This window comes from Perognathus longimembris, chromosome 10 (assembly GCF_023159225.1).
Source record: "Perognathus longimembris pacificus isolate PPM17 chromosome 10, ASM2315922v1, whole genome shotgun sequence".
Taxonomy (NCBI): Eukaryota; Metazoa; Chordata; class Mammalia; order Rodentia; family Heteromyidae; genus Perognathus; species Perognathus longimembris.
This window is the reverse complement of record NC_063170.1, coordinates 47,863,915-47,888,141: the sequence shown is the minus strand read 5'-3', so window position 1 is coordinate 47,888,141 and position 24,227 is coordinate 47,863,915. Positions and strand designations below refer to the sequence as shown.

At 37.0% G+C, this 24,227-nt stretch overlaps 1 protein-coding gene across 1 annotated transcript in view; it reads left to right on the top strand.

The window, feature by feature from the left end:
* Dnah12 (dynein axonemal heavy chain 12) overlaps positions 1-23,259 on the top strand; it is a 152,463-nt gene extending 129,204 nt beyond the window's left edge. The window contains exons 61-73 of the mRNA XM_048354870.1: positions 2,678-2,822; positions 3,882-4,032; positions 4,240-4,493; positions 4,673-4,813; positions 6,932-7,069; positions 9,236-9,469; positions 11,240-11,428; positions 13,091-13,194; positions 16,154-16,358; positions 17,540-17,677; positions 18,357-18,448; positions 20,624-20,691; positions 23,069-23,259. Of these exons, the coding sequence (XP_048210827.1) occupies positions 2,678-2,822; positions 3,882-4,032; positions 4,240-4,493; positions 4,673-4,813; positions 6,932-7,069; positions 9,236-9,469; positions 11,240-11,428; positions 13,091-13,194; positions 16,154-16,358; positions 17,540-17,677; positions 18,357-18,448; positions 20,624-20,691; positions 23,069-23,259 (2,050 nt within the window). The remainder of the gene's footprint in view (positions 1-2,677; positions 2,823-3,881; positions 4,033-4,239; positions 4,494-4,672; positions 4,814-6,931; positions 7,070-9,235; positions 9,470-11,239; positions 11,429-13,090; positions 13,195-16,153; positions 16,359-17,539; positions 17,678-18,356; positions 18,449-20,623; positions 20,692-23,068) is intronic.
* Positions 23,260-24,227: the final 968 nt, after the last annotated feature.

Below are 24,227 nucleotides of genomic sequence, written 5' to 3'. Positions count from 1 at the left end.
GTTTGAGAAGGCCAAGCTTACCTTTCTGTAAAGACTAAAAGATGACCTCCCTGTGCCTCTCCATCCCAGCTGGCTTTCTCAATTACAGCTGTATGTTTTCCTAGGACCCAGTGCTGACTACTTAGTCTCACCAGTCTCATCATTAGACTTCTTCAAAGGGCTTTTGTGAAAGAAAAGGCTTTGAGTTATTTTAGTTTTTGCCAATCTTCACTCCCTTACAAAAGGTCTGTTCTGCTTATCTTTAAGGCAGAATGGGGAAAACTGTTTTAAGATATTCAACAAAAAAAGAAGTAACTACCTTGTCATGAAATAGTTTTCATTCATTAATTAACTGAAATAAATTTACAAAGTATCTTCACATAGAACATTCAGCATCTTGCTTTTAGCAGCAGCCAAATGGATGGGAGCTGTGTACTCTAAGCATCATTTAGAATGTCCTCATTAAAAATAGAAATAAGCCACTCTGCTCTTTGAAGTTAAACCGCATTCCCTAAGGCAGCACCTGGAAGAATTCACTGTAGGGGAAACACTAAAGTTATGTCAGGTGGCCATGCACAATTCCAGTGCTCTCCAGAAATCCCTGGGCCAAGAAGAGAAGGCTACCCTGGCAATGTTACAGTGGAGGGGAGGTGTAGGAGAGGTATGGTTCTGAGTAGATAGTCACTGTGAAGAGTGCAGATTTTTGTATAGCAGTCCTAGCTCACTGTCATATGCCAGGGCAAATATGATAGTCACTCAGGTGGCTGTCATACTGTCTCACAACTTAGTGGCCTTCAGGCTCACAGCTTGATCTTTCAAGCATGTCTGATGCTATCAAGTATTACTATTCCAGGGGAATTCACACAGGTTGCTGCTAAGTTGTAGAGTGAAGAGGGTGGTCTTCCAGCCTTTTTCTTGGCAATGCAGACAAGTGACAGAGATTGCTCCAGAATGATAACCATTAAACTGGGCCAAGATATCACTGTTGGACTGTCAGGTTCCATCATCAGATAAATAGGATCTGCCTGAGACAAGCACATATTGATATAGTTATTTGCCCAGATGTTCAGGGGCCACACATTAGGATCTGGAAACTGCAGAGCATTCCAGGCTGGTCTGCACCTGGCAAATTCCTAAAGTGACAGTTGAAGTCTCTGTGAGTCCTGTGAGGCACACTAGATCCTAGGAATTCAAGTGAATCTAGTAGTGCTTAACACATAGAATTCACCTTCCATTTGGTGAAGTAGGAGGGTTTATATGTGTGTACTCTGAGCATGAGGTCTTTGGGCTACTCAGATTGATGATGGTACACTAGCTTCAATCCCATTTTAGCTACTTTCTTGCCCTGCTTGCCCCCTTCTCTACTGCCGCAACCCTCTCTTTACTTTTGCCAGATGCTCTCCTTTATGAGAGGTTTGCAGTAGTTACATCTAGGGTTCAAGCAAAAGTAATATTTTTTTTTTCAGAGTCAAAATAATACCTTTGTAAAGATGGCATGGGAGAACTGCCGGGTGCACTGGATGATATCAAAGGAGACTTGTTATCATTGTGGCCAATCTGGCAGGCTCTGTGATGCCCATTATACTTATACTTCTCTTTAGAATAAAGGTGTCTGGGAGGGGTTAGAGGGAGAAAATGAGGGAGGGGTAACAGTGTTTAAAAAGAAATGTAATTGCTACCTTACTTATGTAACTGTAACCTCCCTGTTCATCACTTTTACAATAACAAATAAATAAAATAATAAAAAACAGATAAAATTGAACTTATAAAAATATTTTTAAAAGCATAAAGGTGTCTGAACCAAGTGTTCTATTGGTGGTTTCTTTCATATTTTCCACTCTTCCACTGCTTTTATTCCTTTCCATTCCTGGTTATCAGGTATTTTCTTTTTTTTGCCAGTCCTGGGGCTTAGACTTGGCCTGAGCACTGTCCCTGGCTTCTTTTTGCTCAAGGCTAGCACTCTGCCACTTGAGCCACAGTGCCACTTCTGGCCATTTTCTATATATGTGGTGCTGGGGAATTGAACCCAGGGCTTCCTGTATCCGAGGCAAGTGCTCTTGCCATTAGGCCATATCCCCAGCCCATCAGGTATTTTCTGTTATGTTTTTGTGCATATGCTTTCAATCTTTCCCCAGACATATGTTTTTATTAGCTTATTAAAGTTACAGGGGAAAAGGATCTTTATTGTTACTTTCCCTATGTGTTTACAAGGTACTGCAATCAATTCTACCCCTCTATCACTCTCTTTTCCCTCTTTCTCTGCACTACAGTTCTCCAATATCAACAAAATTCAATGATCTGTTTTCGTAGTTGCAAACAATGTATTTCAACCAAGTTCACCCTTTTTCTCTCTTTTTTTTTTTTTTTTTTTTTGCCCAGTCCTGGGCCTTGGACTCAGGGCTTGAGCACCATCCCTAGCTTCTTCCCGCTCAAGGCCAGCACTCTGCCACCTGAGCCACAGCGCCACTTCTGGCCATTTTCCATATATGTGGTGCTGGGGAATTGAACCCAGAGCTTCATGTGTAGGAGGCAAGCACTCTTGCCACTAGGCCATATTCCCAGCCCCAAGTTCACCCTTTTTCAAATCAAGCAATGAATACATAGCCCTGTCGCTGTCTCATTTCTTCTCCTTGCTCAACAATCTTCTCTAATGTTTTTCCCAATGAAAATAATAATTATTCAATGTTTTTCCCATTAGGGAACATTTTATTGAAAATATAGATGAATGGAGGGAAATCTATGACAGTAAAGAGCCGTACAATGTGAAGTTTCCAGAACCAATGGATAAGAATCTAAATGAACTACAGAAAATAATAATTCTTAGATGTTTACGACCTGATAAGGTAAAAGACAAGCTCTATTTAGAATCCAGATAATTTTTCACTTGTAAATTATCAGTCTTAAAGATACAGTCATGTTCTACATAATGATATTTTAGTCAAAGATCAATTCAGCTTTTGCCTTTTGAAGATTTTTTTAAAGATTTATTAGGGATGATCAGCCTTTTCAATTGATAGTCTAGCCCAACTATTTAAATGTTACTTTTCTAGATACCTAAGTGATCAAGGATTATCTATTATAGTTATTGGGAACTTAAATGAGTTTGCAGCGTTCCTTGAACTTTACTGGTTTCGCAGACCACTAGCAGTTTTTTGTTTGGTCTGATAACAACCATGTCACTATTCTTCACCAAAGATTCAAAGAATTTTCTTTGCAGATTTCTTCATAGATTTTCTATGCATAATTTCTGCATAATTTCTTTCTGGATAATTTCCCCATAAGTAGAACTACAACTTGTAGTAATATTAGTCTCCTTGAATTCTTTTTCCTGTTTTCCCAGCTAAGCAATACTGTTTTGTTCTTCTTGTAATGATTCTTCCCTTTCTTAGAGGTATAGCTCATATTAGAAAATGATCTTAGAGTGTGAGCTCCATCAGCAAGATTGGAGCTGACTCATGAACACTACATCTGTTTAAAAGAAGAAAGAAAGTATTGAAGTCAGTCATCTTTCTTGTGAAAATTTGAGCTGGAAATTTCATATATAATTTCTAGTAGTGTCCCTTTGGCCAAAACAATCATATGGAAATTCTAGCTGAAAGAAATGTTGGGAAACACGTAAGGTTCTGTTACCAAAATGAGACAAAGACAATGGACAGTTTGTAGTCTCTGCTATACTGAATGAGATTGAACATATTTTCATGTTAGTACTATTTGTAGTTCTTTTTATGTAAATGACTCATCTCTTCTGTTATTTTCTTTTTGGATTGTTTTTTTCTGTGTTATCAGTTTATAAATAAATACTTGGTCATTTTACTTAAATATTATTTGCTGTTGTTCAATAATTAAAGCTGTTTTTAAAATAAAACAATTGCTCCAAAGTTCCTATCTCCTCTCTTCACCAGATTACCCCAGCTATAACAAATTATGTAACTGACAAACTAGGAAAAAAGTTTGTAGAACCTCCACCCTTTGATTTGGCAAAGAGTTATTTAGATTCAAACTGCACGATTCCCTTAATTTTTGTGCTGTCTCCAGGAGCAGATCCTATGGCCAGTAAGTGAATATTCTGTAAACTTTTAAGAAATTGCAATTAGAACATTTTATTATAATCATACAGCATGTTTGTTATATTATTTTGAATCAGGTTACTACCTGAGTGTGGGGAGAGAAAATGGGAATTTTTCATTACAATATCTAAACAGGAACCAGAAGGAATATTTTATAATTCTAGAGTAAGAATTATTTTGGTGTCCCTTGTAGGCCTGCTGAAGTTTGCAAATGATAAATCTATGTCTGGAAATAAATTTCAAGCCATTTCGCTGGGACAGGGGCAAGGACCAATTGCAACAAAAATGATTACAGCAGCATTAGAAGAAGGAACATGGGTTTGCCTACAGAATTGCCACCTTGCTGTCTCCTGGATGCCCATGTTGGAAAAAATATGTGAAGAATTTTCCCCTGAAATTTGTAATTCATCCTTTAGACTTTGGCTCACAAGCTACCCATCTCCAAAAGTATGTTTGATTTCATTGAGTTCAATATATTTATCTAGCTGTCTTACTATATATCTTAATTGAGTTTTCGATTCCTTAAAAAATATTTCCTCTTTGTGTTTTTTTAGCTTGATAGTTTATGTTGTTTTAGGGCTCAAGATTGCTATCTTGTATAATACTTTCCTTTTTTTTGGCCTTAGTTTCCAGTAACAATTCTACAGAATGGGGTAAAAATGACTAATGAGCCTCCCACAGGTCTTCGGCTGAATCTCCTGCAGTCGTATGTCACTGATCCAGTTTCTGATGAACAGTTTTTTCATGGATGTCCGGGAAAAGAACAGGTACTAATTAGTTTCTGAAACTTTAAGCAGTGTTTTTACAATGATTAGATGTGTGAGTTATAGAATTTTCCAATAATTAGTTTATGTAATCTGTTTTTCAACTTTGTGTATTTCCTAACAAGAGATAAGTTGTTCATAGCTTGTTCATTTATAACATAGTATACAGTGAATTTCTTTTTGTGGTAATGGGATTTAAACTCAAAGCCTTTTGTGGGCCATGCAAGTGTTATACTACTAGAGCCTCACCTTCAGTCCTTTTTGCTTTGGTTATTTCTTTTTTTTTTTTTTTTTTTTTGGCCAGTCCTGGGCCTTGGACTCAGGGCCTGAGCACTGTCCCTGGTTTCTTCCCGCTCAAGGCTAGCACTCCGCCACTTGAGCCACAGCGCCGCTTCTGGCCGTTTTCTGTATATGTGGTGCTGGGGAGTCGAACCTAGGGCCTCGTGTATCCGAGGCAGGCACTCTTGCCACTAGGCTATATCCCCAGCCCCTGGTTATTTCTTTAGATCCCACCAGCCTTAGCCCACAGACCATCTATCTTATACCTTCAAAGTAGCTGGTACAGGTGGCATGGGTAAAATTAATATTTTTTGAACAAATATATTTTTGTTAATCAGAGTCCAACAGGGATTTCAACTAGACACCAGAGTAGAAATTTATTTTCATCATTTGTTCACTCATTCAACAAATATATGCATTAGATAATTTCAGAGGTACAAGATATAAAGACAACAAATAGACTCAAAGAAATCTGCTTTCATATAACTTAAATTATACTGGTAACATTGTAGCATATTAATAATGCTTTCAAGCTGGGCACCATGGCTCATGTCTCTAATTTAGCTACTCAAGAGGCTGATAACTGAGGATTGTGGTTTGAAACCAGACATGGCGGGAGACTCCTATCTCTAAAAAAGTCAGAAGTAGAGTTATGGCTCAAGTGGTAGAGCACTAGCCTTGAGAAGAAGAAGCTCAGGGACACTGCCCAGACCTGACTCAACCCTCAGGATAGCCACAACAATAAGAACAACAACAAAATTTTCAGTGTATTCACTTAAAATAGTTCTCTGCATTCACAGATAGTTGATATCTTGGTCATTTTAATTATCTAGCAGTGATATTGTTTCTCGACTTATGATTATTTTAGAAAAAATTATTTATTCATTGCATTTTTTAAATTGACAAAATAATGTACAGAGGGGTTGCAGTTACATATGTAAGGCAGTGAGTACATTTCTTATCAAACTTGTTACCTCCTCCTTTGTTTTTCTTCCACCTTCCCTGCTCCCTGGTTCCCTCCCCACCCTTCCTGGAGTTGTAGTTGGTTTACAGCATATTGTCTTGTAAGTATTGCTGTTGCATTGGTTCGCCTTTTACCCTTTGTCTCTCCATTTTGGTGTTCCCCTTCCCTAGTTCCAATATCCTGGACTCTTACACCAAGTTCAAAATGGATTAGACCTTAGTGTAAGACCTGTTTAAAACTCCTGGAAGAAAACATACAGAAAGGGCTTCATGACATTGTTTGGGCAGTAGTTTTATATATATGACATCAGAAACACAGGCAACAAAACAAAAAATATCCAGGTGAGACTAAACCAAACTAAAAGGTTTCTGCATGGTAAAGGAAACAATCAACAGAGTTTTGAATTCCAGCTGCTTCAGAGGTAGAGATCAGCAGGAACGTGGTTCAAGGCCAGTGGGGAGTGGGGAGGGCAGGCTGGTTCCCAAGACTTTCATGTCAACCAATAGAAATCAAAGCACAGTGTTTTGTGCCTGTCATTGTCACTATTCAAGGAGCATAAATAGGATGATTATGGTACAGGTTGGCTTCAAGTTGCAGTTGTCATATCTCATCTCCCTGAGTGGCTCTAATTTCAGGCATGAAATCCCAGTACCATGTACCAGTGCCCAGTACATGAATGCTTTTTATTTTTTATAACATGTCTTTTTAAAATAACATGCCTTTTTAATATTATTTTGATAATATGTCTTTTAAAAATAGATATTTATAGAAATTCATGACCACAGAATCTTGTTATATAAAGATCATTCACCTCTCCTCATTTTATTGATGGTACTCTAACCAAAATTTTTTTTGTTTTTGTCTGTTTTACACTACAGGCATGGGAGAAGTTGCTGTTTGGAGTTTGCTTTTTTCATGCTCTTGTGCAAGAGAGAAAGAAATTTGGGCCTCTTGGTTGGAATATTCCATATGGATTTAATGAATCTGATTTACGCATTAGTATCCGGCAACTACAGGTAAACTTGGAAAGGAGTAGTAACATTTATGACAGAGGACTATTTACCAGCCCATAGGCTACAATTTCTTAATAGAATTCATACCAGATTTTCAATTTAAAAATTGTAACATTATTTTTATAGAAATTATTGATATTGAGATAGCTTAGTAATATAGCACTTGCCAAGCATGTATAAGGCCTTGGGTATGATTCTCAGCACAGAAGAAGAGGAAAAAGGAGGAAAAGAAGGAAGAGGAGGAGGAGGAGGAGGAGGAGGAGGAGGAGGAGGAGGAGGAGGAGGAGGAGGAGGAGGAGGAGGGGGAGGGGGAGGAGGAGGAGGAGGAGGAGGAGGAGGAGGAGGAGGAGGAGGAGGAGGAGGAGGTGGAGGAGGAGGAGGAGGAGGAGGAGGAGGAGGAGGAGGAGGAGGAGGAGGAGGAGGAGATTAATATTTTATCAACTCTTAAGAAATGAGTAGAAGCCTTAACAGAAATAAGTCCATTAATTTGAAAATCCTAATACAGCAATTGAAATGGGTACTTATGAAACACTCATTTTTGAGACCAATGTTGTTAGTAGAAACTGGAAAAATATTCTGCTAAAACCATCATACTGCCTATAATCAGTCAACTGGAAATTCATCATCTGGCTAGGCTCCAGTCGGCCATCTATGGTATCATCAGCCTTCCTAACCTATACATGGAAACCTACAGGAATCATCTAATCTCATCTTTCATACTCTAGGAACTAGGAATATGGGAGAAGATCCACCTGCAAGTCATCTTCACTTAAAATACTAGTAGGAACTTCTCTTCAAAAGAAGCAAACTAGGAAATTGATGGCAAAGTACATAGCAAACCAGGAAATAGTTCTTAACTCATTTCTTGCATATGCTACAGATTTAACGTTAAATACTCTTGGGGTCTCCTCCTTCAGTTTTGGCTAATGAGGGGACCAAGTTGAACCTACTTTTGCCTTTCCCTGAAGAGGAAGAAAATTTCCTCTTTTTACAAATAATTGACACTGTCAAAGATGGTTTTCTCTCTTTATGGTCCCTCTTTCATAGCTCTTGGAATGGCCAAACTAAGACTTAGGCCTTATTTTAACATGATTCCAGAGAATATAGAAAGTATTTTTTAAACCATGTACCATTTCTATTATAATTCCTGCTGTTGTAGCTATACTATAGGGACAGGTAAAGCTCTCAACCAGTAATATGACATTGCAATATGACTCCAAATTCCTGTATATTGGGGATCAAGAACTACAATAAATAAATTCCAGGCCTTCATATAGCTTTGCATTTTTAAACTCCATTTGCTCTTTTGTATAGTTATTAAGAAATGAATAAGACTATAAAAGTATGCAAGTAATTTTTCATTACTTATATTACTATTATAGTAAGGAATCTAGAAACACTATGTGCTATCACTCACACTGTGTCACAGTGTGTTTTTTTTTTTTTTTTTTGGCCAGTCCTGGGCCTTGGACTCAGGGCCTGAGCACTGTCCCTGGCTTCTTCCCGCTCAAGGCTAGCACTCTGCCACTTGAGCCACAGCGCCGCTTCTGGCCGTTTTCTGTATATGTGGTGCTGGGGAATCGAACCTAGGGCCTCGTGTATCCGAGGCAGGCACTCTTGCCACTAGGCTATATATCCCCAGCCCCCACAGTGTGTTTTTTAATTTGCTTTATCACATCATGAAAGATGCCTAAGCCAGACACCATGATCCTAGCTTGGCATCTATGGCATTGAGGGCTGTGGGAAGCTGCCTGTCCATTGGTAAGTGACATCCCAGGCCTCTTTACCATAGATTTTACTTACCCATGGACATCTCTCCACAGTTGTGACTATCTAAGTTATGTCCACATACTACTAAATGTCTTCCAGAGACAAAATTGACCCCAGATAAGCATATCCAAATTTATATTTAAAAGTCTTGGTCATTTCTATGTCTTTAATGTCATAAATTAAAGGCTTTTTTTCTCATTAAAGGAAATATGTATGTATATAATAAAAATTCATTGATATTAGTAATTTAAAATAAAACACTAACTCCCAGACACCGAATGACAATCCATAACATTAATTCTTTCAACCCCTCCTAAGAGTAGTACATAGATAATACCATTTTAAAATGTAAATGAGGTGAAAAAATTCTTGAAGATTTTCTTTTTCTCTGTGTTTCAGTTATTTATAAATGAATACGATACAATTCCATTTGAAGCTATCTCTTATCTTACTGGAGAGTGTAATTATGGTGGAAGAGTAACAGATGATTGGGACAGGCGCCTCCTGCTAACCATGCTGGCTGACTTTTACAACCCCCACATAATCGAAAACCCTCATTATAAGTTCTCTCCCAGTGGAAACTATTTTGCACCTCCCAGAGGTACTTATGAGGAATACATTGAATTCATCAAGGTAACTTATAGCATTGAAAATAAGTGTAAAATATTTACATGTGATTTTTCTAAGAGCAATGTTGAGATGTTCCTCTCCAATGCATATATTTAGTCAAGAATGGCTTTGATGAACTTAGTGTCAGTGTCTTTTTTTCCCTAGCAATTATTGAAAATAAAAAACTCTGATATGTCTATTATTTGATATTTAGTTGTTTTTAAGCTATTTTTCTACATATATGTCTGCTTTATGACTCAATGTTTGGTAGGAGATAAAAATCAAGAACTTCCCTGCATTGTCTTTCACTACTGGCTGGGGCCTAAAAACTAAAATTTTTGTTTTATAAAAAACTAATTATGAAGGAAGTAAAGGACACAAACATGGAAGGACATAGAGTGAACAAATGCAGCAGTGGTATTCAGAAACTATGATGAAAATGTGGGCAAGGATAGGAGGGAAAAACTGGGAGAGAACAGAGAAAAGGGTGACATTGTCCCAAAAGAAATATACTCATTACCTGACTAATGAAACAGTAACCCTTCCATACATCACCTTTATAAAGGCAACAACAATTTGAAAAACAAAATTATCAGGAGAAAAATGTATATAATTTGTATTGATATTAGGGTTTTTAATATAATTAAATTTTACTGTAAAGGTGATGTACAGAGAGTTTACAGTTACATAAGTAAGGCAATCAGTACCTTTCTTGTTGAAAATTGTTACTCCCCTCCCTTGTTTTTCCCTCACTTTCCCTCACCTCTGACTTCTCCCAACACCAAAACTGTAAAGTTTATTTCCAACATAGTGTCTTGTGAGTATCACTGTTGCATTGGTTCACTTTGTCCTTTGTCTCACCATTTTGCTATTCTCAATTCCTTCCTCCAGGTAAACATATATACAAGACACGGGGTATCAAAAACAGTGACAGTGGGGCTGGGGATATAGCCTAGTGGCAAGAGTTCCTGCCTCGGATACACGAGGCCCTAGGTTCGATTCCCCAGCACCACATATACAGAAAACGGCCAGAAGCCGCGCTGTGGCTCAAGTGGCAGAGTGCTAGCCTTGAGCGGGAAGAAGCCAGGGACAGTGCTCAGGCCCTGAGTCCAAGGCCCAGGACTGGCCAAAAAAAAAAAAAAAAAAAAAAACAGTGACAATGGGCGATAAGCCAAAGGAAGGAAAAAAAAGAAAGAAAAAAGAAATAACCTTATATCATACATTAAAAACACAAAACAAAACAAACACTGTTTGTTTCCATATCTTGGAGATTTTTTCAAATAGCATATCATTTTATGATATTAATGTTTTTATGTGTAGAGGGGATTCACTGAAAAGTGGAAATCAAAAGGAATGGTTGAATTTAGGAGTTTATAAGCCATTGAAATAAAAGGTGACAGATTATGGAAAACTGGGTAAAGAAAAAAAATGGCTTGGGCTTCCAGGGAAAAATAAGCTGTGATAAAGTAATAAAGTAATTAAGAAATGCAGGGGGTGGGAACTAATAGAAGACAAAGGCTATTTCAGTATGATGTGCCTGTGCAGACTCTCCCCAGTGCTAGGAATAGCAGCTCTCTTCATTCTGCCACAGGACAGGGGGTGAGGGGGGGACGGCATGGGAGATATATTACATCCTGCTGTTAGGCAGATAAGGGAATGGCAGAAAGCTTTCTGACACTGTTATTTTTAAACTCAAAATAATCCTGTGGTAAAGTGTTCATATTTTGTTGTTGTATATCTTGATTCCTTTTAGTATCCAGTGAAAATGTGATGTATACTTATGTTTTCTGGTAGAAACTTCCATTTACTCAAGAACCAGAGATATTTGGATTACATGAAAATGTTGACATCTCCAAAGATCTTCAACAAACAAAAACCCTTTTTGAGTCCTTACTCCTCACCCAGGGAGGCTCCAAACAGACAGGCTCCTCGGGAAGTACTGACCAAATTCTATTAGAAATTACCAAAGATATACTGAGAAAGGTAATAGTTATCATATAATAGAAACAAAAAAGTCCTGATATGATATTCTGAAAATTTCTCTTCCCAGCATCATGACTCTGAGCAAGATACTTTACCTCTCTAAGCATTACTTTCCAAATCTGGTAAGTGGTATATCAAAGGTATATGAATATCAACTAGATAAGGTTTTAAAGACTGTAAAGACAGCACTATTTAAAGTCATTCCCCAGACACCTGATACACAGTTCAGTTCTTAGTAACTGCAGTTGTGGATGGGCTAATGTACATATAATTTCTTTTCACCTCTAAATAAAAGGCAAAGGACTTACTTTTATAAAACGAATAGAACGTTATGAAATTGTTGGCTCAAGGAGAAAATGACTTTTAATCTATAGGAGGTGAGGACCTACAAGGTATAAATGTGATGTCAAGTTAGCTGCTACAGCTTTCCCTTTTCATAATTCAGCCCGATGTACTTAGCCCTACTGAGTAGAAAGGAATGTTTTCCATTGTCACCTTTTTGGGGAACTATTAGATGATTATGGTCCTAAACACAGATCTTTACAACTCCCTTCCAAGGGAGAAGAAGCCCACATTTCAGTTTCAAGCACATTTACAGGGTAGAATCTGCTTCCTAGTCTACTTGTTTTTGAAGGCACAAGCAGCACCACTACTTGATTCTTTCTTTAGGGTGGGCTGGTTCATCATAACTTTGGCTATGGCAGATGGAGAGAGAGAAAGAGAAACACTGTGTGCCGCCAAGGGTTTGCTTCTGCAAACCACTCCTGTGCAGCCACTTCTGCACTCTACTTCTTTCACTTGGCCCCTGATGCCTCTGTAGTTTATCTCTGTAGGGAAAGGGTCTTGCCCTGGTACACTGATGGCTCCTACAAGATCCTTGAAAGGGTACTTGGAAGAAGCATTTTGACCCTATCTGGGGGAAGAGGTTGTGCTGAGCCAAAAGACCCTGAAGAAATACCAACAAGAGCATTCCTTTATACCACCCAGAGACCATCACCTGGTGAGAGCCAGGGTAGATCAGCTCTCTCAGTTTAAGACTTCACTGGTTGGGAAACTTATTTAGGAGTATGAATTAAAGTTTCTCAGGACTTGTTTAGCTATCCAAAGTCCTCTTTATCACTTCTCTAACATTTCTGAGATTTCTCATAGAAATAGCCCAGTGGCCTTCTCTTTTGGGCCTGAATCCTACTACATTTATAAGATTCATTATTTGATAGGTAAGCTAAGATACTTAGATCAGGTTGATAGTTCATTAGAAATAAACATAAAACAGTTTTGAGATGGTAAGTTTTTATCACTGGAAAATAAAATCCTATTTTCAGAAAGAAATCACGCAGTATTCAGAAATACATCGCTTCTTCAAAGTGCTAGTCTTTAAGAATATGGGCCTTGGAATCAAAGACCTGTGGTTTTAAACACACTTGTATGTGTGCCATTGGGCCAATAATTTAATGTCTTCCAACTTAAACATCTTCTTTTATAAGATGGAAATAAAAATTATCACTTAAGATTATATGATGAAAAGAAACTCATGCAAAGCAGTTAGCACAGTGCCTGCCACATAGACAGATGCCAGTATTAGCTATTATTGATATTATAGTTAAATGAAACTAATTATCCATTCTGGGAGTAATTTGTGGTCTTCAAAATCCATTATTTTAGCTCCCAGATGACTTTGACATCGAAACAGCACTACACAAGTATCCTGTGAGGTATGAAGAGAGCATGAATACTGTTTTAGTACAAGAAATGGAACGATTTAACAAGTAAGTAGACCCACAGTGATTTAGAAGACAATTTGCTAAAGTTGATAAAATGAGACACTGGCAAAGAATTACATATTTTTTAAAGATGAGCAAAACCTCTCATGTAGATTTCCCCCTTTTAAATTTTCTATTCTGTTTTTCCCCAGAGGAGAGTATCTTTTATTAAGCAAAAATGATAGGAAAAGAGCTGTTCTGATTAAAATACTTATTAGTGATAACTTCACACCCATTTCTTACTATTCTCTTTAAGAAGACAAACTGAGCGTTATCTAGACCTAGGTGTAGTTGTATCTTTTGTCATTTTCTGCTGCCTAACACATATTACACTGAATCCAGTGGGTTTTTTACCACATGATAATAAAATATTTGCTTTAATTTTTTATTTAATGTTCTGCAATTCAGTACTAGGTTAAGGAGCAGAGATTTGTTGTATTTATGAATGTTCTGTAGTGCTTCCAAGTTTATTTGGTTTCTCGACTTGTTGACATTTAAAAGTAAAGTTTATTAAATGCGATGTTACACCAATTAATTCAGTTTTGCTGTTGTTGTTGTCAGTATTTGGAGGGCTTGTGTGGCTGTTGGGTTTTTTGTTTTGTTTGTGGTGATTGGGTCATACCAAGGACTTACTTATATGCTAGGCAAGAGCTCTACCACTAATCTACATCCCAAATTCTTAATTTAGTATTTCTTATACAAAGACAATTATTTATATATAATAGCATATTGTCTCTCAGCTGCTCAGGCTTCTGTTCCCACAAAGGTTTATTTATGATGTTTTTGTACACTTTGGGCCTAAATGGAAAGTGAAGTATTTGTGAATGTATAAATGTAAAACAAAAAAATTATGTATCAGTACAGCATTTTCCCTTTCATTTATTTTTAACTTTTCCACATATTCACAAGATCTGCAATATTGCTTATCTAATATTTTTCCCTAAATGAATCTCTGCTTAAATTAACTGGTCTAAGAGTCAATGTAACTCATTTCAAACTTCCAATATCATTTTTTTTATAGATAAAGGATTAAAAATCTTAAAACTTATATAGAAACATAAAATACCCCAAATAGTCAAAACTCACAAGAAAAAAATTAAACTAGAGGCACCACACTACTGATTTCTACCTCTACTATAAAGTAACAGTAATTAAAACATAGATAAATCAATGAACAGAAGAGAATAAAGAGCGCAGAAAATAATCCCATACATCTATGGCCAATTGATCTTTGAGATAAGTGCTAATAATGTACAACAGAAACAAGACAGTCTCTTTGATAAATGGTATTGGGAAAATTGGATACAAAAGAATATAATTGGACTCAACTCATCACATACACACACACACACACACACACACACACATCAACTCAAAATAAATCAGAGACTTAAACATAAACTCTGAATCTATAAAATTACAAAAAGAATTTGACTTTAATTTGGGCAGTGGTATTTAAGATTTAATCCCTAAAAGCAAGATAGAAAAATAGGCAAAGAGAACTATTCAGTGAAGAAATAGATTATAGAGTAAAGAATAGATTACAAAATTGGAGAAAATATTTGCAAGTCATTTATCAGATAAGATAATATTACCAGAACATATAAGGAATTCAGACAACTAGAAAGAAAACAACTTGATTTTAAAATGTGCAAGAGACCTAGATAGACATTTCAAAGAAAATATAAAAAACTCTTCAACATCAGTGAGACAGAAATCAAGTGAAATATCACCTCACTTTGACTAAAATGGTGATTACTAAATAGTTAAAAGATAAGTTCCGGCAAGAACGTAGATTAAAGGGAACCTGAATACATAGCTGGTAATGATGTAAATTAGTATAATCGTTATGGGAAACAGTATGGTGCTTCTTCAAAAACTAAAAAATGGCATTATCATTAATAATGCTATCCCACTTCTGAGTATTTCCCCAAAGATTTTAAATCATTATGTCAAATAGGTCTCTGCTGTCTATGTTTATGGCAGCACAAGTCACAATTGTTAAGTTATAGAATCGACGTTAGTGTCAGTCCAGTGATAAATGGATAAAGAAAATGTGGCATATGCATATACACAGTGGGATTTTATTCAGTAATAAAAGAGGAAGAAATCTCATCATTTGTGACAGCAATGATGAAATGAGAGACTATTATACCACGTGAAATAAGCCAGACAGAAAAACAAATACTGCTTCTTCTTGCAGATGTGTACAATCTGAAAAACTTGTCTTAACATGGTAATTAACATAGACTAGGTGATAGGGGAATGCAGAGATGTTGTCAGAGGGTACAAAGCATTCATTAGAATGAACAAGTTTGATTATTAGCTACATTAGCACATAATAGGTATGCTAATATAGCTAATAACTGAACACTGCACATTTCAGTACAATACTGAAAGTGAATTTCTAATGTTATCACTACAGAAAATATTAAATATCTTCAGTATGTGAATTAATTTAACAATCTTTCCACATTATATTTAAAACCCTGACATTGCTATGTAACCCATAAATATATACAATTATACTTTATCAATATTTAGTAATTTTCAAAATTAGCCAAGTTATAAGCAATGATAGCCAGCAAACCAAAGAATTTTTGTATGCTAATAATACTATTCTACATTTTAAAATTTGTGCAATATTTAAAATTTTTAAATGTTTATTCAAGAGAGGGAAAAGGTGATAGTGCCCAAAGGAAATGTACTCTTTTACCTGGCTTATGTAACTGTAACCATTCTGTACATCACCTTTATAATAACAATAAAATTTTTTTAAAAAATATTTAAGACAAAGTTTATTCGAATGTACCTCACATATCACCAGTGACTCTACTTTGTGATGTACTCTCATATGTCTGTGAATGTGATTCTTGCTATTTCTTCTGGTAAAACAGTTGTATTGATATTTGATATTATATATATATATATGTACATGCTGATGACATAATTTCTTTCATTGTAGTTTAATTAAAACTATACGTAATACTCTACGAGACCTTGAAAAGGCCATTAAAGGTGTAGTTGTAATGGATTCTGCATTGGAGGCACTTTCTGGCAGTTTACTTATTGGAAAGGTTCCAGAAATGTGGGCCAAACGATCATACCCAAGTCTTAAGCCCCTGGGAAGTTACATCACAGATTTTCTAGGCCGATTGAACTTTTTACAGGTAAAAGAATATATGCATATAATGTTAATAATTGCCTGTATCCTCACTAATGTCTCTGTTGAATGGGATATGGTTAGTAATTCCATAATAATCTAACAAAATTTTCAAATACTGAAAAAAATATACATTTCCAAATATTGAGTAGAAAATATAAATTTTATTTTAATCAAACCCAAGCAATTAGTGACATTTATACTGATGTACTTGATCATAGCAAAAAGACCAAAAAGTCTTAACATTTTATTTTATTTTATTTATTTATTTTTTGGCCAGTCCTGGGCCTTGGACTCAGGGCCTGAGCACTGTCCGTGGCTTCTTTTTGCTCAAGGCCACTTGAGCCACAGCGCCGCTTCTGGCCATTTTCTGTATATGTGGTGCTGGGGAATCGAACCTAGGGCCTCGTGTATCCGAGGCAGGCACTCTTGCCACTAGGCTATATCCCCAGCCCAACATTTTATTTTTGAAAGTTTTAAGTTTGTGGTTTGTGGGTCTCTGAGACAAGCTCAAGTCCCTGATAAACCTTGGTACTGTAGTAAGAGGAGAGACAAACAGAGGGGAACTGGGGGGCAGAGGGGAGAGGAGAGGATTGATGAGGAGAGAACTACTTTGGGGCTCGATGTGTAACTGTAAAGTCCTGTCCTGAATGGGAGACAAGCATTCTCAGTCTTTAGTTGAGTCACTAAACAAATATGCAAGATGATACAGGTGTACAGTAGCAGCATTTTCTGAGTGTACTGATTTGAAAGAGGAAAGAAACAAGAAGACTACACACAGAAAGAAGACCATGAATTTTTGGAGGGTGCTTTGGGCATGGAGACAAGAGGATCAAAGGAGTTAACACAGGAGACTATATTTAGACAGTGTATCAGATGTCTAAAGATGGTAGCCTTTGAGTGGAGTACAATATAAATCCTCAGATAATTTACACTTGACCTTTTTGCAGAAGATTTGAGTCGCAAACTATGACTAATCCATACTAATCCATTGCTTTCAATTTCCAAGAAGAGTAATTAAAGGTGAAAGAGGTGGGAAGCTGTGTTTGATGTCAGGGAAAAGAATATTGTGATTAAAAAAAGAGGGAGTGACATACAAAAATCAGAATCAGAAATTGTGTGTAATGTGATGTTTGCATGCACAGAAAGTTGGACATAATGGATTTTGTTGTTGTTTTTCCTCCATAGAACTGGTATGATTCAGGAAAACCCTGTGTGTTTTGGCTGTCAGGTTTCTTTTTCACCCAAGCCTTTTTAACTGGAGCTATGCAGAATTATGCCAGAAAATACACTATCCCTATTGATTTACTAGGATATGAATTTGAGGTACAGTAACTTCTTATACTCAATAGTGGATCCTTACATTAAAGCCATATATTCAAGCAAGAAAGATATGCAGAATTTATATATTGCAATCCATTATAAGCAATTATACTTCTTTTCATTCTTTGTGACCCATGAAGAAAATATATAATGTTTGTCTTGCTGTCTGTAGTATAGAACTGTTTTATGTCTCAATGTTTGATTGAAATAATCCAAAATTTGTTATTCCATTTTATTAAAAAGTGAGGTACAATAAAACCTGACAAAAATGCTTCAAAAAGAATTATAGTGGGCTGGGAATATGGCCTAGTGGCAAGAGTGCTTGCGTAGTATACATGAAGCTCTGGGTTCGATTCCCCAGCACCACATATATACAGAAAACGGCCAGAAGTGATGCTGTGGCTCAAGTGGTAGAGTGCTAGCCTTGAGCAAAAAGAAGCCAGGGACAGTGCTTCAGGCCCCTGAGTCCAAGACTCAAGACTGGCAAAAAAAAAAAAAAAAGAATTATAGTGTTACATACTTTCATATGCCAAAGCTGAAAACAGTTCACAGACTAACAAGCTATTTCGTAGTATGTCCTGAATATTTAGCTACTGATTTTTTTTTCTGTATGAGTACCAGGTGTATGGAAGATAGCATTATGCATGTGGACAACATTAATAGTGTGGGTCTCTTCCTCTAGATTATTCCTTTGGATGATTGTGCCACAGCACCGGAAGATGGTGTTTACATCCATGGATTATATCTTGATGGAGCACGCTGGGACAGAAAGAGGTCAGCACTTGGAACTTCACTACTCTCTTTACCTACAGTTGAATCATAGATCAGTTAGGAAGTTTACTGAATCTTGTTTTTAAGCCAGTCTATTCTAGGGAATAAATCAAGCAAAGCAGTATCAGAATTTTTATATAAGCCATTATTTAGTCTGGTATCATTGATAAGTGATTAATTTTAGGCCCTAGATAATTTTTAGTTAATATTTCAGTGGTCTTCATAGTAGAACCATTTTCTGAAATTATTTTCAGAAAATTTTACTTGTTTTCTTTTATAACACTTTCCAGCTTTAAAAAATGTTTTCGGTTTTTTTGTGTGTGTGACAATAACTGGGGCATAAACTCAAGTCCTAGATCCTGTCCCTAAGTTTTGTTTTTTCTCAAGGCTGGCATTTTACTGCTTGAGTCACAGCTCCACTTCCATGTTTTGGAGATAAAGGTGCCCTGGACTTTTCCTGATTGGGCTAGCTTCAAACCAGGATCCTCGGATCTGATTCTCTTGGGCAGCTAGGTTTATAGGCCTGAGCCACTGAAGCTTGGCTACACTTTGTAACGTGTAGCAATAGTGTTAATAAAGTTCCCATTAGTAAATGGAAAAAAATTCTTGCATTTTGATAAGAAAATCAATACATGTTTCAAATAAATATTAGATTCCCAGAAGGAAAATAAGAAACTATTTCTGATTTTAAGTAAGTAGGAATAAGAGAAAAGGAAGGAAATATTTCTCTTAGAGCCTTGGCCTTTAAAAATTCTATTTATAAGCTGGGCACCAGTGGCTCATGCCCCTAGCTTCTCAAGAAGGCTGAGATCTGAGCATGACCATTCAAAGCCAACCCAGACAGGAAAGCAGGAAAGTCTATGAGACTCATATCTCCAATTAAACACACACACACACACTCACACACACACACACACACACACACACACACACACACACACACACACCTCTGGAATTGGCCAAGTACTGGTAGTTCATGCCTGTAATCTTAGCTACTCTGGAGGCTGAGATCTGAGGATCATGGTTCTAAGCCAGCCTAGGTAGGAAAGTCCTTGAGATTCTTATCTACAATTAACCAAAAGAAAACTGAAAGTGGTGCTGTGGCTTAAAGTGGCAGAGTGCTCACCTTGAGCAAAGGAGCTCAGGGACAGTGCCCAGACCTTGAGCTCAAGCCCTATGGTCAACAACAACAAAAGAAAAGAAAAGAAAAGAAAAGAAAAGAAAAGAAAAGAAAAGAAAAGAAAAGAAAAGAAAAGAAAAGAAAAGAAAGAAGGAAGGAAGGAAGGAAGGAAGGAAGGAAGGAAGGAAGGAAGGAAGGAAGGAAGGAAGGAAGGGAGGAAAAAGAAAGAAAGAAAAAGAAAGCAGGAAGTGGAGTTGTATTTCAAATGGTAAAATGCTAGCCTTAAGCAAGAAAGCACGAGGGACAGTGTTCAAGCACCAGGATAACCAGCATAAATTCTATTTATAGACACAATCTTCTATTCCAGAGACTTTGTTTCTAAGAAGATTTTAAATACTGAGATAGGAGACATTGCCAAAGAGGGAATAGTAAGTTGGTTCTGCAGACAGAATTCTGAGACAGGGTTATGAAGGAGACTCAGCTGTATATAGTTTACTTTAGCATTTCTCTTTCTTTTTTCATCATTTTGTTGCCATTTTCCACTGCAGCATATATTCATTCTTCTCCCTTCTTTATTTTCCACCTTTCCAACAAAGAATGTAGCACAAGGAAAAGAAACCACCATTTCTAGATAGGCAGGTCTATGCTTGAATCTTGATGCTGGCCCTGGAAGAAGTGTTCATTGTCCTTGAGCCCCCAGTCTTTACTTGGAAAACATGAACAGGATTGGGGAATTGTTGTGAAGGCATAATATATGCTTCACGGGTAGTATGTAAAAACTGGCAGACATTGACATTTGTCTACCATTTCCTAGTTTGCCTTTCCATAATTTTCTTTTGTTTCTCTTAGTCTTTCATTGCCTTCTCTCCTTTGTGCTCTCTCCTATTGCTGTTTCTGTTCCTCCTTTTGCTTAGTCCTTCTGCTCCTTTTTCTTCTTCTACTTCTTTTTCTCCATCTCTCTGATCATCTCATATTAGAAGCTAATATCTACATAGTAATATGTTATAAGAAGCAAATGTCAGAAATAACTAATAACTTCTGTCAATTTCTCTTTCCAGAGGATTGCTTGCTGAACAGCATCCCAAACTTCTGTTTGACCTGATGCCCATCATATGGATAAAACCATGTAAATATATTTTTAACAAGATTTCCTTAAGGTTTAGGGAAAAGAATGATAGATATTATTAATCGTTCCTCATAAGATTTTGCTTTAGCATTTTAGGATTTGCCCCAATCTAAGTAAAAAAAAAAAATAGAGAGAATTTCTATACTGGAAATATATTGTTTCTCCTTTTTGTGTGTGCCACTTACACTATTTTGGAAATATCCCTCTGCTTCTTTTATGTTCTTAGCCAATGGGAGGTATCATTTCCTTACCCTTCACTTCTAAGGAGTTTCTGAGATGATACAGCTGGCTTTCCCTACTTTGATCTTGAGCTTCCTTTGAACACTGTTCATAGGTACAAATAGGCTGACACCAAATGCAACTAGTAACTAGCATTTTTACCCTATAAGAAACCCTTAGACCTCAGAGCACCAAGGAATAGATATAGTTTTGATACTTGGAAAGGTCACTTTCTCCTTTCAGAATCATCATTTTTCTACAATTCTGAAAAAAATGAAGCTTATTCGTTTTGTTTTCTCCAATTTATTATTTATTTATTTATTTATTTATTTATTTATTTTGGCCAGTCCTGGGGCTTGGACTCAGGGCCTGAGCACTGTCCCTGGCTTCTTCCCGCTCAAGGCTAGCACTCTGCCACTTGAGCCACAGCGCCGCTTCTGGCCGTTTTCTGTATATGTGGTGCTGGGGAATCGAACCTAGGGCCTCGTGTATCCAAGGCAGGCACTCTTGCCACTAGGCTATATCCCCAGCCCTCCAATTTATTTTTAATTAATTAATTAACTAAGTGATGCTGGGGATTGAACCCTCACACATGCTAGGTAAGTGCTTTAGCACCAAGGTATAGCCCCAGTTCTAATTTTCTTACTCTGTAATTTTTTAAGGGAGGGTATAGTATTGGGATTTGAACTTGGGGCTTTGTGCTCTCCAGGCAAGATACCACTTGGGCACTCCTCCAATCCATACTTTTCTTATTCCCAAGTAACAATGAATAAAAAATATTTCTAGTCACTCATAATCACCACTCAACCTATCAAATATTTTCTTTATTAAAGTGTTCAATTATAAGAAAGGTGACCTTAGAGCCTGAGATCTGAGGATCGTGGTTCAAAGCCAGCCCAGACAGAAAAGTCCCCGTGAGACTCTTGTCTCCAATTAACCACTCAAAAACTGGGAGTGGTGCTGTAGCTCAAGTGTTAGAGCACTAACTTTAAGTACAAAGAGGCCCAGGGATAGCACCCAGGCCCTGAGTTCGAGCCCTGCAACCCACAAAAAAGAAAGGAAGGGAGAGAGGAAGGAAGGAAGGAAGGAAGGAAGGAAGGAAGGAAGAAGGAAGGAAGGAAGGAAGGAAGGAAGGAAGGAAGGAAGGAAGGAAGGAAGGAAGGAAGGAAGGAAGGAAAGAATAAAGAAGGGAAGGAAGGGAGGAAAAAGGAACATGACCTTAGTTTAGAAAGATCCCTAATATCTCATATTTGGCTTTTAGGACTTGAACATAGACTGTGAGTTGGCAAGAGTTGGAGTATGTTGCTTATTAGTAGCTTGTTGAAAACAAATAGGTCCTCTTCTCCTTTCCCCTCCCCTCCTTCACTTTTTCTTTCACAGCTGGTATTCTACCACTTGAGCCATGCCTTCAGTTTGAGCTTTTTGCTGGTACTCATACGAGTCTGGAGGATTGTCTGCCTGCCCTGGCTTTGAATGGACATTCTCAGATCTCAGTCTCCAAAGTAGCTAGGATTTTAAGCATGAGCCACTAGCCTCAGCTTGAGTTTCTTATATTAGAGCTCTAGGCAGTTGTAATGCTCCTTTATTTCTTCATTTCCCCCACGATAGTTCATTCTTCCATATATTGTCATCTTACTTTTTCATTCCTGAATCCTCTAGAGATATTTCATGCTGACTAAGTAATCAAAACTTTAAAATTAACTTCTGGGGCTGGGGATATAGCCTAGCGGCAAGAGTGCCTGCCTCGGATACACGAGGCCCTAGGTTCGATTCCCCAGCACCACATATACAGAAAACGGCCAGAAGCGGCGCTGTGGCTCAAGTGGCAGAGTGCTAGCCTTGAGCGGGAAGAAGCCAGGGACAGTGCTCAGGCCCTGAGTCCAAGGCCCAGGACTGGCAAAAAAAAAAAAAAAAAAAAATTAACTTCTGACTTCTAGACTTAGAATCATGTACCTTATGAAATAATTTGCCCTCTTTCCCAACAGTAACAATATCAGTAACAGTAGTAACAGTAAGAGTAACTAACTATAAAAACAAACAAAATCTCATACTTTATAATCTTCAAATATGGTAATCAAGATCTTTACCATTTTATTATGGCCATTTTACTAGTGGCCATTTTCATTGTATTAAGTGGATATATTTCTCTCTCTTTAAGCTGAGAAGTCTCACATTGTGAAGTCAAATGCCTATGTTTGTCCTCTCTACAAGACAAGTGAACGTAAAGGAGTTCTTTCCACCACAGGACATTCAACTAACTTTGTTATTGCAATGTTGCTAAAAACGGACCAACCTCCTCAACATTGGGTCAAGCGTGGTGTTGCCTTGCTTTGTCAGTTGGATGACTAAATTGGGCAAACTTATGAGTAAAAATCCTTGTTTTCACATAAAAATGTTATAAAATCAAGTATCTTGGTGTCATTCTTTGAAATTGTCTTTGCACTGTTCTATGTTATACCACTCTTGATTGAAGTATATATAGCCTTCTGACTTCTGAAATTAGATCTAAATACCTAGAGAAGAAAAATTCAAAAAGAAGTGTTACCTTGAATTCGTGTTGAGTGTAGGTGTGATATATATGTATAACACAGATTGAGGAAATTAAATGAATCAAATTTAACAGGGAATATTTTTCTCACTATTGCTGTAATTTCTTCAGCCTCAATAGTAGTTTACTTTCTGTTCACTTACCTGAAATCATTATGCATGAAACTTTTAAATGCTTAGATATTTTAAGTAAGGAAATCTTAATAAACAATTAAAGTGTACAACTCCTTACTGTATATATTTAAAATATTTGTCCCATTACTCAGAATACTCTGGGTAACTAGTATAGCTGGTAAAGTTAACATGTAAAGGCAGTAACATGACTAGCAAGCAGCCCCAGATCTCACACTGAAGTGGCTTTGTACTTTTTGGTATTTGCTTTATATTTAACTAGATATATCAAGTATTCTATTTGTAATTTTGAATTCTTGGTATTCTTATTGTTTAATTTACACCCATTACATGATATATATGATTTAGCAACTTATAACAAAAATTTGTAGTCAAAATGTTGCATTACTTTGTGTGGAGTTAACTCCTTCCTTGGGATTCCAAGGGTGTTTAAGGCTGCAGTTTTGTAACCTAAGGAAATGCGAGTGTAGCTACCCAGTGAATCTGGGCCATTGGGACAGTCAACTTGATAACTGAGGCAGAGAAAAATGTTTGGTCTCTCTTAAATAGGCCAGACTTGTTTTCACTATGTTTAGGTTTCTTAAGAAAAATCATTATCTGCGTGGACAATGCCCTGCAAATGATTTTTATTCCAATGG